Source organism: Giraffa tippelskirchi, chromosome 9 (genome assembly GCF_054371585.1).
Source record: "Giraffa tippelskirchi isolate mGirTip1 chromosome 9, T2T-mGirTip1v1.2.pri, whole genome shotgun sequence".
In the NCBI taxonomy this organism is placed as follows: domain Eukaryota; kingdom Metazoa; phylum Chordata; class Mammalia; order Artiodactyla; family Giraffidae; genus Giraffa; species Giraffa tippelskirchi.
This window is the reverse complement of record NC_137283.1, coordinates 116,502,584-116,520,471: the sequence shown is the minus strand read 5'-3', so window position 1 is coordinate 116,520,471 and position 17,888 is coordinate 116,502,584. Positions and strand designations below refer to the sequence as shown.

At 33.6% G+C, this 17,888-nt stretch overlaps 1 protein-coding gene across 13 annotated transcripts in view; it reads right to left on the bottom strand.

Moving 5' to 3' along the window:
* The window catches only part of USP45 (ubiquitin specific peptidase 45), a 55,926-nt gene that overhangs the window by 12,793 nt on the left and 25,245 nt on the right, over positions 1–17,888 (bottom strand). For 11 of the 13 annotated variants that reach the window (XM_081529135.1, XM_081529134.1, XM_081529126.1 and 8 more), the window contains 7 exons: positions 16,046–16,176; positions 15,519–15,606; positions 6,643–6,724; positions 4,560–4,651; positions 3,239–3,295; positions 2,763–2,906; positions 804–1,476 (listed from right to left, as the gene is read on the bottom strand). In XM_081529135.1, the coding sequence (XP_081385261.1) occupies positions 804–1,476; positions 2,763–2,906; positions 3,239–3,295; positions 4,560–4,651; positions 6,643–6,724; positions 15,519–15,606; positions 16,046–16,176 (1,267 nt within the window). The remainder of the gene's footprint in view (positions 1–803; positions 1,477–2,762; positions 2,907–3,238; positions 3,296–4,559; positions 4,652–6,642; positions 6,725–15,518; positions 15,607–16,045; positions 16,177–17,888) is intronic. The other 2 variants (XR_014065119.1, XR_014065118.1) reach the window with 1 other exon arrangement.

Below are 17,888 nucleotides of genomic sequence, written 5' to 3'. Positions count from 1 at the left end.
CAGAAAGTATTCACTTCTAAACCTTTCTACCCTGCTTCATCCATTCCTTCCCTCGGCAACCACAATAAAGGCACGGGACTGCTCTTTCCCCCTTGCTCCCTCTGGCTCCTGACCAACCCTGGTGCTTCCCCTTGTGGCCCTGGTGGCAGTCTTAGTGTGCCCCCTCCTCTCAGGAACTACACTTCAGTAATAAACTACCTTTTCAGTGGCAATCATCTCCCTATCTGTTAGGCTTATTATACCTGAATGATAAAACCTACATTTTAAAAGTCATTAAGAATCAGAATTTTCTCTTCATTTAATCAAGGCTAGAGGTATACCAAAAATTTCCTACTTGACAAATCAACCTTTTCTACTTTTCTCTTGTCAACAAAACATAGTATATAGTTAGCTATATAATATACAATTACTTAAAATCTTCAAATTTATATCTCATGATCTGACTTTTGTGAAGGACATTAATCTCACTGGTATTGCAATTAAGTTTTACAGAAATTATTTCTGGAAAGATTTCAGATAGCTAGTTCCCTGAAATAAGATTATGTGGATTTGCATTTTCAAGGTAGAGATGGATACTTCCTGTTCTTCAATTTATTTGGACAAGATTCTGTTGAAAATTTCCCCTGCCCAGTCAGTGTCTTCAGTGCTAAGGTACAAATATGAATAAGACAACCCCTGACTCCAAGCAGCTAATGTATGGTGACAGGTTCTTAGGTTCCTCCATGTGGGATCTATAACCCACTAGTCGTTGATTATCAGATAACCCATGAATACTTAAAAAAAAAATTAGGCTAAATATTTACCTGCAGAAGTGGTTTCCTTTTGGTACTTCTGTTTTTTCTTAGTACAGTTCTCACAGAGAAGCTTGTTATTCCCCATTAGCAATTCCATAGATGTAAACTGATAGAGACAAGACTGAACTGAACATTCTTTAGAAGTGGTTATATAGCTCTGAGAGAGGGTCTGAAAAGCATTTTGGGGGCTCTGAGACACCATATGCTTGTCCTCTGAAAAACACAAATTATTTGAAACACTTAGTGGCTGATTTTCTCTGTCAAAATCCCTAGCTCGAGTTATAGTGCTGCTCAAATGAAGTTCAGAAATAGCTTCAGCCACTCCCTCATCACCATGGTCACCCTCCCTGGTAAGTGGTTCACTCTCAGACGGGTAGTGAGGGTGTCCATTCCTGTGCGTGTAGTATCCGCTGCTGGATCTCAACAACAAAGTCTGTTTCGGAGCACTCTCAGACTCCGAAGCCTCGCTGTCAGCATCAACGCTACTTTCAGAAAGGCTGTCTTCTTTCTCACTGCCATCGGTGGGGCTTTCAATCAGAGATGACTCGGTGTTAAGGATGCTTGTAGACAATGAAGAGCCTCTATTCACCTCAAGGCTTTCATTTTTATGGTATATGACAGCACCTTTATTTTCTCCAGACGATGATTTTCTTGTACATTTTCTGCCATGAATTAGTTCATTCTGTAAGTTGATAGTGTTTTCAGAGAAAAGAATCTTGTGACCTTACTGAAAATAAATGCTAATAAGTCTTATTTAAACATTCCACAATTATTAAAATACTATTTCTAGTACTTCTGAAATCCATTTCCTAAATCTACCCAAACTACAATGAACAGTATGCTAACAAAAAGCTCTAATTTAAAAATAAACTTTTACACAAGGAACCAACTTAATGGTTACCTATTTATGGATGGGGAACAGGACTTTTGTGGAACAGTGCTATGCTGGAGGCTTTTCAAGTGTAAACCTCTGCACAATCTCTGTAGTTTTACCCCTTCAAGGACTTTTGAATAGAGTAAGTTAAATCTGGTAATACATCAATTTGCCAAGTTAGTATAAATCATATCATGTAAAAAAGTTTTTTTTTTTTTTTTTTTTAAAAGAGGTGCAAATTCGAATGGATGTCTTTAAATTTGTATGGCTTTATTCATAAATCACGTATGTCCCTGGTGAAACAGTGGGTTAGATAATGGTCATCAATTACTGATAACATCACAGGAAAAGAAATATCAAACATGACATGCACCTCCTGATGGAAATACATACCATCACTTGAAAAAGTTTTCTTGCAAAAAATTAAATAATCAAACTTAAACCTATTTAGGCCTTTAGTTCTAACTGCCTTAGAGAGGAAACAAAGGGAACAGAGGCATCTCTTAAGAACATGTAGATGAATTACTGCATGCAAAACTAACTACCACGATATGCAAAATGAATTGCTATTGATGTAGGAAGGTTTGACTGCTGAAAAAAAATGATCTCATGTCTTCAACAAATAAATTGCAAAGAAAAAAAATGTGGAATCTGTGGATTAAAAGACATTTAAGAGACGTGGGAATCTATAGATCTTTTTAAGATCCTAAATTCAAATATGCTTGAAAAAGCAAAAACAAATATTTTATGAGACAATTACAGAAATTAAAATTATGACTAGATGTTTGTCCTATTAAGAAGTTTTAAATATTTTTAGGTTCAATAATGATACAATGGTTATGTCTTTAAAAAGCATCTTTTAGAGAAATACATTTAGATATATGTTGGGTTTATTTCAAAATAATCTAGGATGAGGAGGAGGAAAATGTGGGACAGATAATACATGACTAGCTGTGAGATGACAACTATGAAACTGAAAAATGGGTACATGGGGGGTTATTATACCTTTTTCTCTATTTTTGTATACTTTAAAAAATTTTTCTTACTAAAATGTTTCAAAAAGCAGGATGTTTCACAAATGCATATCATCTTACCATATCTTTAGATGAAGAATGCTTCCTGATGGCTCTGGGTTGATGAGTATTTTCTACAGTAACAGTGCCACTGTATTGACCATTATCTGTCTCTTGTAAACTTCCATATTTACTTATTCTTCCCAAAAGTACAGGTTTTGAAACCTATATAGATAGCATGTACATAATACAAAACTTCTTTAGGAAATAAATTCTGGATATCATCTACTTTTTAATATTTGTAACACTTGAAATATAATTTCCTAAATGTTAATTCTCAAAATATAAAGCATAAGGGCTTAAATTCCTTGAGATTAGGAACTATATCATCCATCACTCATACATATACAAACTCCAATATCAAATACACTGCACAAACTCAATTACTGTATATAAAGAGTAATGACTTTCAGATACCTGATAATATACTCAACAAATGCCTACGTTATGAATTTACAAATGTCCTTCCCAAAAAGACTTAAGGTTTTTCTCCTTACCCTTTCTTCTATTATAGGAAGTGAAATATCAATAAACAGATCTTTCACCATGGAGATCTTAAAAAGAAAACACATTGACAACTTCAGTTAGAATTCTAATGTAGACAACGTAGTTTTATAAAGTCCTAAAGAAATCAAACTTCCCAGGAAACTTAAAATCTTAAGTTAAAAAGCATTCCTGGAAGAAATAGTAATTTAATTGAGTATAGCAACACATTTGTTGTTCAGTCGCTCAGTCGTATCTAACTCTTTGTGACCCCATGGCAACTACAGATACTCTATAGTTTGTGAAAAAAGAAATCAACTTCTATGTTGAATATACTAGAAACCTAAGTGGAGCTGACTATTGAACAATGTGGGGGTTAAGAATGCTGACCTCCACCCCACTGAATAGTCAAAAATTAGAGCATAACTTCACAGTTGGTGCTTGGTATCTGGGATTCTGCGTCCGCAGATTCAACCAAATGCAGATTGTGTAGGACTTTAGCAGTATTTATTGAAAAAATTTGTGTATAAGTGAGCCCTTGCAGTTCAAACCCATGCTGTTCAAGGGTCAACCACAATATCATGATGAAACATTCTGTGCTTCACTGTGACAGGCTTGAAGGAGATACGATATATAATCCTGATTTTATAAGATTAGAGAGGAAAGGTACTCTACAATCTGGGATAGGCAGACAGACATAAAGACTCTCTCTTTTATTATTAAAATCTGACAGAATTTTAAACCTATTATATGCCATACAGTTCCAGAAATATTCCTTACCAAGCAATTGAAAATCCTGTAAAAATTTATACAGCCCTTAAGAAGCTGTTACAGTACAGATGGCATTCAAAATGAAATTATCACTAAATTCAAAGATGAGTCAAGTCTGCTTTTTAAAAAAAAAATTCAACAAGTCATATAAATGTAAACTTTTAAAGAAGATCAGCCTAAATTATGTTACTACATTGAATTATTTCTATTGGGATTACAATTTAGGGCAATGAATAATGATATTAAGGTAGTTACTCTCTTCACAGAAGTTTCTCTTTCATTTTCATTCCAAATGAGTAGCTAGCACATAGCTCATACTAAAATAGGCTAAATGAACTTCACAGGTGTGTCAAGAGGAAAATTTAGATAACATTTACTTTAAAAATTATACATTATGTTTATTTTCTAGCAGTGAAGTATATATTTTTAAAAGACTTTCAAAAACTACTATGTAGTCATCTGTCACAAATAAAAATGACTGCTGATGATTACATGTGAAAGAAAACAATAAAAACAATGTTACTATAATCTAGTCTGTGTTGAAGTGAATTCCAAAGTACCTACATTTGCACATTCTTCACACATGACCGTGCTAGTTAATTCACCAATAAAGATACGATCTATGAAGTTCATTTTCACACCTTCTCTTCCATATGCTGTAAAAATAATACTTTTAATGCAAAAAACATATCAACCATCAACCTAACAATGTTGAATCAAAAGAAATCTGAATAATCTGGGACCCATATTTAATAATATATTTTACTATATGATGTTATAATTTTCTGTGCAATTCTATAGAGAAAATGTGACTATCAACTACTGTAGTCTCAAATAAATAACAAACTGATTGTTCTTAAACTTTAAGAAGTAAAATAAGTAGAGGAATCACCACTATTCATACCACACTCAACTGCACCCACTAAACTCTTTAAAAAGCCTCTGTGCCTAACTAGAGGTAGACAGAGGGATGAGAAAAGAGATTATGATTTAGGGCTACAAATGCCAGGACCATAACTATGGAAACAACAGAGTAGTAAAAGACAAGTAAACACTGCAAATCATAAAGAACTAACATGGAAATTAATAACTTAGCTATGTATTTAACTCCTGTTACATAAAAATGTTAAAATTATGCTATTTATATTTATATGCTATATATTACATATTTATATATTTATAAATAAAAGAAAATGATGCCTATGCTTTGATTCAAAATAATATGGAGTTGGGGGAGAACAGATGAAACATGAATCAAGTGTAATTTAAGCATGATTATGGGCACACAGGCACATGCTGCTGCTGCTAAGTTGTGTCAGCCGTGTCCGACTCTGTGACCCCATAAACGGCGGCCCACCGGGCTCCTCCATCCCTGGGATTCTCCAGACAAGAACACTGGAGTGGGCTGCCAGTTCCTTCTCCAATGCATGAAAGTGAGAAGTGAAAATGAAGTCGCTAAGTCATGTCCGCCTCTTAGCGACCCCATGGACGGCAGCCTACCAGGCTCCTCTGTCCATGGGATTTTCCAGGCAAGAGGACTGGAGTGGGTCGCCAGTGCCTTCTCCCACAGGCACATGGGCTTCACACTTTTCTAATGGAAGTTTGAAATTTCTCACAGTAAACCACGGGGAAAATATATTTAAAAATTTTTTTAAAAACCTAGTCACTCCTCTTTCAAATTTCTCTTTCATCCTTTTTGGATCTCTATTCTCAAATTTCATGCAAACAATTGAAATCATTTTAAAACATTACTTGAAGCACTGAATGACAACAGATTTTTAGCTGGACATATCAAGAAATACCTATTAATTATGATGGTAACTATTTAGAAGTTATGTTTAACTAAGATGTTTCATTAAGGAAAATTGTACAAGGGATTGAAAATAAGTAAGATTATAAAACTGAAAAGGAGTGAAAGAAAAGAAGAACAGTTATTCTAAACATACACTAGATGGCACTATCTCAAAACAAAAGAACAGACCATAATTGACAACTTATTATTTTTTAAAATCTTGAACCTTCAACTGCACATAAAGTTTTGTTATATACAAGCTTAATGTATTTATATTTGTTTATATAGACACGCTTTATATATAATGCTATAAAAAACAGAATTAGAAAAGAGAATTCAATAAAATAGGAAATAATATTTTTAAACATTTTCTAAAAATGAGTTACTACCTCAAGGAAGAATATATTTATAGGACACAGTAAATTGTTAATAACATGGGATATAAACCTACATTTAAATACTGATCATTATAAATGATCAGCTTTGATCAGTTAGTTAATCATTGTTTCTGCCTCACATTTTGGCTGATGAAGAGTCAACACTAGGAGTAGACATGTATGCTTGACTTAATGGTATCCTCTTAAATAATGATTTCCTTGAAGGAATCTCTGGAACACTGAAGCATTTTGTCTAGCTAAGACTAGACAATATCCATAAATCCACTATCTAATAAGCACACTTCAAATGAAAAATGATACAGTATGATAAAAGTGAACTTCCAAGTGAGGTTGCTACTTTCCACAACCTTTCAAATCTCCCACAAGATACTTCTCTTAAGTGCATCAGTTGAACTGTATATATTAGTTTTTTTTTTTTAATTCACATAGATTCTAACTGTTGAAACTGTCAACATACCTTTGACTTTTTTTCTAGTTTCATCATCAGCAGTTTTAGTAGTTGGGTTGTTGAATGCTTTTAGAATGCCAGCTTGTATTCGCTATAAAACAAAGCAATAAGAATTTCTTAAGAATCTATACTAGAATGTATCCTTTCAAAGCATTATTCTGTGTTCCTGTGACAAGAATCTGGTTTCAGTGACAATCGCCTCAAGCTTCATCCTCTTAAGAGGATTTTCAAACAGCAACATACACTGGATCTCAGTTCCCTAGTCTGTAAAATAAAATGACTGAATTTTTAGAAAGTTAAATATGTCCTTTACTCCAGTTCTAAAATTCCATGCATGAATAATTCTGTGTTGCCAGATTCTCCCCCAAATAAGTGAAGGTTCCTATACGCAGGTTCTCTCTTGTGTTTAAAGTATTTTTCTGTCAACATTTTTCACAGGTTTAGAATAAGTTCTCCTTTTTTCTTCTATCCCCCATCTCTCCCCGTCTCTTGCTTCCTCCCTCCTTCTCCCCTACTCTGTCCCTAAGATGATTTACTCCTTAATCAGGACAAAAAGTAACAAGCAGACCATATGAAATTTCTTATCTATGAAGAAAGTCGTAATACATAAGAAGCTATTAAACTAGTCACTATGACCTCCATATAGATTATTTTACATATATATATACACACACATGTATAAACATATATATATATACACATACATGACAAGTCCAGAATATTGTCCACAACAAGAAGACAACTCCAGAACTTAACTGTTATTTTATTTGAATTTAGTTATCAATGAAAATCATGTGTTAAAGTCATCAGCAGCTCTTACTAAATGATAAGGCTTATGGTTCTACACCTCTTACATATAGTTTAGAAAAGATCTAACTTCACTAAAAACTCTCAGAATAAAACTACATATATTCCAAAAATAAAGACTTATTTAAGCTAATAAATTATCATCTTTTACACTAATTGCGGCCCTCTTTGTGGATAAATGTAATCTTCTCTAATTCACATTTTAACAGTGGGGTGAGGGGAAAGGTAGTAAGCAAAGTCTTAATTACAGGTTTTCATATATGTGAAACCAGTTTGACTTAGATTTCTTGATATGAAAATGATACATAAATCTTTTGTTAAAAAATTATCATGTCAAAGAGAAATTAAACCGAATTGCAATCTTCTCAGCGAGTTAAGAAAACTCTATATGTCAGAATCCAAGATACTTTCCACTCTTCAGAACAGCTTTATATATGTAAATCAATTGAAAAGAATTAAAAACAAATTAAGCAGCTAACTTATACATTTAGAAAAGGACATCAAACTGAACACAATTATAAGGAAAGAGTTAAGAGGATAAAAGTAGAAATTGAAGAGAATAAATAAACAAACCAAAAGCTGATTTTCTGGCCATCAGGGATAAATAAACCCACCAATTAATCTAAATCAAGACAAGCGTGAAAAAAAAAAGAGAAGCATGAAAAGCGTAACATCACATACAACAAAGATGGAGAATCACTACCTAAATGAAAGATATTGCAAATAATCATGAGAGACCACTTTGCTCAACTCTTAGGTAATTACATTTGAAAATTCAGAAAAAAAACCAGATAATTTTCAAAAAAATTAGAAAATTTTCCAGCTTTCAAGGAAGAAAAAAAAATATCATTAAAGTCACTGAATTATATATTCCCTACACAAACCTCCAGGACCTAATAATTTCACAGAAGACTCCAGTAAACCTATGTTTCAGGACACAGAAAAAGGGAAACTATCAAATTATCTTCATGAAGCATAATATTGGTAGCAAAAGCTGACAAGAGTATACACACAGATATAATATCACCTAAAAAAATTCTCAATAAAGTATCAGCAACAGAATATAGCTGCACAATAAAAAAAAAACACAAAGATTATAGTATGACCAAGAGGCTTTTATTCTAGTAATACAGGGATATTAAGAAAATCTAATAACATTAATTAATATAAGCCATCATATACACTGAGAAAAAAATAAGATCAAATCCCTTGATACCCCCATTCACTACTACTATTTACCACTGTATTAAAGTTTTACTGATGTATTTGACAGAAAAATAAACCTCAGCGATATAAAAGTATAAAAGAGACAAAATTATTTGCAGATGATATGACTTTTTACTTCAAAAAGCCAGACGAACTAAATGAAATAAAAAGCTACTATAATAATGAGAATTTAATAGGGAGTATATAAATATAAAGAAGTCAATCACCTTCACACAAACAGAACTGTTAGAAGATATAGAGGAAAATAAACTATTTATAATAGCAACTGAAAATATAAAATAACTAGGAATAAACTAAACAAATGTGTAATATCTAAATGAGGAATACCTCTGAAAGATACAAAAGAAAATTTGATCAAGTGGAAAGACACAACATGTTCTTGGATAAGTCCTATCATTATGAACATTTCAATTCACCTTCCACCCAATTTATTCATTTAACATAATTCCAGTGAAGTGGCAATAGTATATAGATTTTAGGGTTTTCTTTTTCTTTTTTTAATGTGAGGGGTTGAAGGGAGAGATAGGTTCTACCTAGATATGGAAAAATAAATAAGAATAGCAATTAAAACTAGGAGGCAGGGAGGAAAGTGTAGTAAGAGATGACTGACTAAATGCATTAAAATCTTCATAACTGAAAGGATAAATCTAGTACTTAAACATAACAAACACAACCAAGGGGAAGTTGAGAAATAAACCCAAATAATATGAAAAATTAGTATAATTCTAGTGCTACCAATTTAGTGGGGAAAACATACTATACAGTTTAGGTAACTATAGGATAGCCAAATGGGAAAAATGAAAATATCGTGAACAGGGTAAATTTCAATAGATCAAGATTTAGATAAAAGTCAATCATAAAAGTACCAGAAGAAAACATGGGGAAATTCTTTTATAAACTTGAAGTAAAAATGCCTTTCCAACTAAGACTCAATATCCAGAAGCCATATAAAAAAAAATTTTTTTTTAAGATTTTTAAATTCAAAAACAAAAAAATGTTTAACTCTACATTAAAAAAAAGCTATTGCCACATTATAGGCAAAATCATATCTCAAATGATAAACTTGGTAACATATTTCCTCTCTAGTACACAAAAAGCTTTTAGAAATCAGCAAAGGATCAAAACGCAGTAGAAAAATGGGCAAAAAAATAAGAACAAATGAAAAGATATTGGGCTTTATTCAAAAAGAGAAAAATGTACACTGAAGTTACCCTGAGATACCATTTTCTACCTATCAGATTGGCAAAAATTTAAGTTTGGTACAACAGTCTTTTGGTGAGGCTATGGAAAAACACTCTCCATATCTGCTATGTTGCTGACAGAGGGAAAACTGTATTCCTATGGAGGACAATTTGCTAATAGCTATCAAAATTACACATGTATGTATCATTTGACCCAGAAAGCTCACTTCTGTATTTATACAGATATACTTACAGACATGTGAAACAACACACATACATTATTCATCAGAGCATTGTTCATAAAGGCAAAAACATTGGGAACAACATATAAGGGACAATCAATAAGGAAATGGTTAGAACTGGTTATAAAGGAACAGGTGTTTTTTTTAAAAAAGGAAACTTTTTATCTTCTGATATGGACAGTTGCTACAATATGTTACCTCAAAAAGACACGGTCATGTATTAGTATATGCCACTTTTTGAAAAATCAAAAGGAAAAATATACATATGTATACACACACATCACCAAATGAGAACATAAACAAAGAAAGATAACAAAGTGGTTTACAGGCAACACGAGGGGCATCATGTAAGAGAGTCAAAGGGAATTCCCAGGAGGACAGTTAGGAAGAATTTCAGAATGATGCTTACACATCTAACGTGGGAGGCAACCAATCTAGACTGGGGCAGTGAGACTCACAAGATGGACATATTGTTGACACCAAGATCCCTTCTGCCATTCTACCATGTTTTTCTTTGCTAATAGAATGTACAGGGAATGAGCTGCTCGTGTTACATCTCCCCTCCCCGCTCTGCTGCCTTGACCAGGAAAGGACACAAATTACCACCCCAGAATTGTTCTGCTTGGGCCTATTCCTGAGCGTCATGAAGTGGGCCATGATGAACTCAGAAGCAGAAAACACGGAGCAGTTTCCAACCTTTTGGGATGAGAACTAATACCTGGTCTCTTCTAATCTCTGTCAATTGACCTTGACTTTGACAGGTGTGACTCAGAACACATTCATGATCTTGCCTACTGATTTGCTCAGAAAGAGGTATTATAAGTTGGGAAGCCAAAGCCAGACTATGTTCCAGAGATTCTCTCAACTCATCTTTTGGGAATCATCCAATAAAGGCAGTTAAATTTGTGCTTGCTACCTAGTTTTATAAAACTAAACAATATATTGTTTAAGCATACAGAAGTAGCTCTCAAAACTATGGAATGATTTCTGTAAAAGTCAAAAGAGTGGTTAACTATGCTAAGGAAGAAGTATTTGAAAAAAAGAAACAGGTAGCTTTTATGGTACTAATAATCTATTTCTTAACTCTGGGGGTGGTGGTGGTAGGGAGGAGTGCTAATAGTATTTATAGTATGCTTTAAACTATATTTTTAAAACTACATTTGTACATGTTCTTTTATATGTATGATATGTTTTATAATTAACTTTTAATATTCCTCCCCAATAATTATGAAAGTAAGTTCTATTTATTAACTCACCTATGATCAGCACATTATATTTCCCAGAACTGCTCACTATTCTCTTTAAGTGTATTTTGAAAGTTAATGCAAGATTCAAAAATTTAAATACATACAAAGTAGGATATAAAAGTAAACATACAACAATCCATACCATGTTACTCACTCCTAAAATATACTTACATGTGAAGGAAATTGAAATATGTGTCCCAGAAGCTATTAAATATTGAAATAATCTCCAATTCAGACTCAATAAACTTGAAAATTGATATAATTTTGATACTGTCTGAAGTAAACTTGACTTTTATACCTTGAAAAGAGAACACTGAACTAAAAGAAGCAAATTAGAATGGTGCAAATTCCATGCAAGAGAAATATTCAATGGACTGAAATGAAAGATGTCAATAAATACCCATGTTTACCTATAAATATCATCTATAGATACAACTGTAAAAAGTCTCTCCAGCAACTAAAGACCTCTAATTCAACTTACAAGTCTATAAATTTATTCTACAATTTGAACATTTTACTAATTCAGACATGACTTTTAATGAGCCTTTACTATACTCTGATATGTAAGCTGTAATATCACTCTTTTCTAAAAGAGTAAAAACAATGAAGCTGTTTAAATTCTTAACTTTTAAACTATTAGACATTTGCTTTTTTTATTGTATCCTAGCCACAAATTTACATTCTCTGCTCTAAACTGTTAAAGTTGGTTAAAAGGTAGTTCATCAAGTTGAATAAAATTAATGTGTTTAGGTACATCTACAACCTTCATTGTTAAGAGTTGTGCTTTGAACCATTTCGATTTAAAAAAAAGACTGGTCAGAGAGCTACTAACAACTGCAGCACATTAATCAGTTTGCAGTATCAAGGTTCAACCAGTTCAAACCTCCTTGTTAAACTCTTTAAAAATAAGAATGCAAAACACATAATTTAAGTTAGCAGAGCTAGTCTACCTTTAAAATCATGTTACCTAATAATGGATTAAAGTGATAAATCTTTGATACTAAAAATGTAACAATACCATTAATTTAGTGATAGCTCAAACTAAAGGGAAAAAAAGTCAAGAAGCATATATTTCTAAGCTGAAAAGACTGCCTATAAAAGAAGCCCTTTTTGTGAATTTGACTTTATTTCACATATAAAAAATTTACAATTTTTCCACAAATGATCCCTTTATCTCTCTACTCAGCAAGAGCAAGTTATATTCCTCAACTTCACAGTCATAAGAAAAAGACCTTAGTAAAACAATATGAAAGGAGGTCAGCCGTTTTTTAATCATCACTAGAAGAGTCTAGTGGCAGACATACCGCTGTAGCCTTCCTTCAATCAAAAAACACACGGCGGTGACAAACTACAACAGCAGTCCGATTAACAGCTGTGGAGTTCCCAAGCCAGACAATGCAGCTCCTGCCTGGGTACTCACTGTACCCGACTAGCATGACTGTCCTTGCTTACGAGACAGAATAGATCCAAGACTTGACATTTTAATTCTGCCACTCCATCGAAAAGCCTCAAGTAGAGGAAGAAAGATAAGAGCTTTCAAAAACCAATGTTTCCTACTGTACTGCCTGAGTTTTCAAGATACTGTGAATCCCAATGCATTATTACAACAAAAGAATAATTGTAACAAAGAATGCCATCAATAAAAGTAAAATAGAAACAAAAATTACAAGGATAGATTTCATTGTCTTATTTGTAATATCAACAGAGAAAAACATTGTAAAAAGGTGACTTTTAATTCCATTTACAATGATACATGACCACCATGTAGTAAACATATTCCTATAAACCTCAGGGGAAAAGAAAAAAATCATTCTAGCAACTGATGGCTTGAATTAATCCTAAAGTAACTACTGTGTCATCTGTAGGCTCAGAAGGTCAAAATGCAAGTACTATTCCTAGCACAGAGCATCTCTTTCTAACTTTGCTACCTTGTATCAATCCCTTCAATAAGAATATCAATTACTAAATCAGATTCAATACTTTTTCAAATAGTGAAATAATTATGGTTACATTTTAAATAGCAAGCTTAAAAATGTATATTTATACTAGTCACTGATGATCAAGCATTGACATTAAACTTTTTTTTTTTTTTCTGGCCACACTGTGCAGCATGTGGGATCTTAGCCCCCCAACTAGGGATCAAAATAGTATCCCCTGCAGTGGAATACTGCAGGGGAAGTTCCTAAAATTAAAGTTTAATAAGCAGTATTGTATAGAATTAGATCATTAGCTTGGTAGTCTGAAACACTTAAGGTTTTATCTCCATTCTTGGTATCAGTTTCTAGGTCTAAGAAAATGTAACGAATTATTAGCTCAGGGGGACTATGCTAATGTTCCCAAAACTTAGGTAATTACAAATCTTTTAACTGATTTCTTCAAAACAAATTACAGATAAAACATAATGCAGAACTACCCTTCAATTTAAGTTTATTCAAATTATAACATATTCAAAATAAGTGCAAATGCCCCCCAAAACTAGCTAGTATAATTCATTTAAGAAACTGTTTTCTTCCCAATTCAATATGTAAATGAAATTGCCCATTTAAAGAGTAAATACAGACAACACATTGAACAAACATTAAATGAGCACCTACTAAGTGCAAGGCACATAGAATACCACTCCTTGAGGAGATCACACTCTAACAGAGATGACAGACCTGATTTTAAACAGAAGGTGAGTAAAAAGTAAAATTACTCAGTCGTGTCCGACTCTCTGTGACCCCATGGACTGTAGCCTACCAGGCTCCTCTGTTCATGGGATTTTCCAGGCAAGAGTACTGGAGTGGGTTGCCATTTCCTTCTCCAGGGGATCTTCCCGACCCAAGGATCAAACCCAGGCCTCCAGCATCGCAGACAGACATTTTACCATCTGAGCCACCAGGGAAGCCCCATTAAAATGAAGTGGAAATTCAACTCATTTAATATGAGAGCTTATAAACAGCCATTTAAGGATAGAACTGTAATATACACTGTTTGGTAACTAGCTCATTCTTTAAGATAATTTCTGAGAAATTATTAGAACCATTACTATCTCTTCACTGAAAACTGGCCTGGCCATTCAGAATAAAGAAACACTACAATGTCATGTACAATTCAAACAAAGCAGAATTAAAAAAGAAGAGTAACAGTAACAAAAGAAACACCTACCACAAGCACATCAGCACCTCACTTGCACCTGGCTGTCCCACTGCAAATTAACATACAGATTGAGAAATATATTCACCTTGAGCAGGAAACAGGGTTTTCACTTGTTACGACAATTAGGATTGGCAGGGGCTGTCCAGAGTGCTATGTCGAGAATGATTCTGAGACTGAATCCTAACTAGTGATGAATGATTAGCAGGGTCTGCTCCAATTGAGAAAGGAGGAAGTGGGGGATATGTGCTGTATACTGGACATCTTTAATGTCTGGCATTTTCTCTGAAAAACTATATCCTATTTGCACAGGACCCCAACAAAAAAGGTGAAAATAACTAATTTAATATTAGTCAACCAACAGCCAATCAATTAAGGGACAGGATTACAGTAAATACTGTGTGAGAAATCTATCTACATCTTTACTCAACAGACCCTGACTCAGGAGGCTGGGACCCCAATCCTCTAGTCCCTGAGTGAATTCTAATCCAACATGGGACAATGAGGTTTCTCTCTTTTGGGAATTTAAAATTAGGATTCACAAGCAGCCAGTTCATCTTTATACAGGTGGAACTGCAACATGCAAGCCGTGGAACTGCAACATGCAAGCCATGGTGGTTAGGAGCTACCATTCAGACAGGGAAGCAAAGAAGCTACTCAGTCTGCAGAGACATGCATAAAGAAAATCTACAGAGCCAGAGAAACCAGGGGGAAAAGGAGAATACTTTCTGGATTTCTGAAAAACTTCCTGTCCTATATCCCCATTTATCTGGAATATTAGATTCCTTTTTCTTTATTTAAGCTAGCTTTAATTAATTTCTGTTATTTATAGTCAAAGTATATAAACTAATAAAGGATAATAGAGCTGTAAAATGATAAAAAAAATAATCTTGTGGTAGGCAGGGCAAAAAAAGGGAGGAGGATAAACAGAATAGTTTAAAAAAAGTCAAAATTACTTTCAACTGTACATTAAAATTTTGGTAAAATTCCTTCAATTTGTACCTTCTTCTTAAAGAGTATATGTGATAAACATTGAGAAATCTGACCTTTGTTTCTTCTGTCCTCACTGCATCCAGCAAATAATGAAGAAGTTCCTGACTGTCCTGTTGTTGAAAACTTTTAAATGCAGGGGCCCTATGATTTAAAAACAAAACAGGAAAGAAAAATAAATAAATAAAGTCATTTTATCAACATATATTACTATTATTTAAAATCACCTTGAAATAACATATATTCAATATTCATATATTCAAAGCTTTAATTTACTCCTTCTTCTATAAGCAGAAGCACAAAATGTGGTTACTGTTCCCATGAAGATGAGATCTTCAGGACACTGAAAACAATATAGCTAACATTTATTAAGCAATGACTACACATCAAGTACAGTACATGTGTCAAGCTTCACAGTACAGTATACTGAACTTTTATCTGGAAAATTTGGGGACACCCTTAAGGTACATGACACACCACCGAATATCACAAAACTAGGAATATATATATATATATTTATTATATATACATATATATAATATATATATTATATATATATATATATACATGTAGATGTACCCACTTCTGACAAAGCTGATTAAAAAGAACTTTGGGAGAAAGTGGTTCTCTTTCAGTCTCCTTCATGCTGTGAAGAAACAGGAACAAGGCTGAGGTCAACGGTCCAGGGCTTGAAAGTTCCACCACTAATGGGTCCTTTAAAAATAGGATCAACTCTTTGTCAGAAATAAACAATTTTAAAATAAAATGTCATTAAAGAAATCTAAGAGAGAGTTACACTGTTTAAATGATGACTAAACCATCTCAAGTGTATTAAGAAGCTTTATTCCCTCATATACAAGATAACTATATAAAAAATGAAATTAAATGCCTTACCTTGAAAAATATAGGTATTCTCATATCCTCTGCCCTTTGCTTTATATAACTATTAGCTTAAGAGTGAAAAACCAATCTTTCATTGGTTTTAACTATCCCTTCATGTGCTCTCCTAAAATTACTCATTGACTTGCTATTTGTACATATTCACAAATAATCATAAACATTTATTAGCAAAACCCCATACTCTTTTTTCCAAATACTTTACTAACAAAATAAGGAATGGGAGATTATGTCACAAATACATAACTTTGTACTTTATGTCTACTCTTAATAATAATGAAGTACTGAGTGTTTTCTCCCTAATTTGGGGACTAAGACATTTATCACTTCTGTTCAACATATTACTGGTGCTTTGAGCCACAATAAGGTAAGGAAAAGAAAGAAAAGGCATACAGATTACAAAGGCCCAAAGAAAACAGGTGGTGAAAGAGCAGTGATCTATACTGATAGTCCCACAACTCAGGTCAGCTATTATGTCCTAAAAAACTAAGACTTAAGATTGAAAATTTCCCTCTTAGAATGACAGAAACCTACAGTGATCAGCTATAATATCTGATTGCCATACACTAATTTCACAGCTTCAAGTGTGAAATACTTAAATCTAACATCAGATCACAGTTAGTAAGAAATCTTTTCAAACGCCTAGCATTATTTAGTAAAGTAGTCTTCCCTAGCTTCCAAGGTGGGAACAGGGCTCCACCATAAAAATCTCAAGAGAATGAAAGGGCAGTGAGTTTACAGACTGACTTTTCAACAAAAAATACAACCATAGTATCTTTCAAAATTGCCTCCTTGGAAGAAAAATCTAAGGTTACTACATTGGGCTAAGAAGTTTTAGAATTCCTCTTTTTTAAGAATTTCAACAGCCAGATTATGAGCTATACCATCACTCTTTGTTCCTCTAAGACACACACAGACAAATCAATTTCTAACTGGAATCCTAATTATTAGTGTAATACCCTCCAAGACCACCAAGAACACACTTGGAGCAGAACAAGATGGGTTCATTACTTGTTGCTTTGAGGGGGAACACACACAACGGGCAACCATGGAGTGTCTCAATCAGAGGTATTCAAAAGAATCAATGGAGGATTTGGGTTTCAGTTGGGTGGTTAAGGGAAGAAATTAATCTAAGGAAAATAATTTAAGAAAAGGTCTGCTCTCAATTGGATGCTGTCAGAAAGTGGGGGTATTTCTATGATGACATATCTCAATAAAAGGAGACTAGAATGAAGATAAAGCTGTAACAAGTGAAAAAAAAAAAAAGTCACAGTGACTCATTTTGGCCAAGAGAAGGTGACTGGGGTTTTCTCAGTGGAAGAGTAATTTTGGTTTAGACAAAAATATCAAGCGGACTTGTTTTGTCTCATTTTAACAGTCTTGGAGTAACCTTGCTTGAGGCTGGTATTCTGTGAGGTTCACGTGAATAACATGGCCTAACTGTGGGTATCAGGCTAGCTTCCGAGTGTCAGAGGCTGCCTTTTTCCCTTTCTCACTAGTTTAAAAACCCAATATCAAACTAGGCTCCA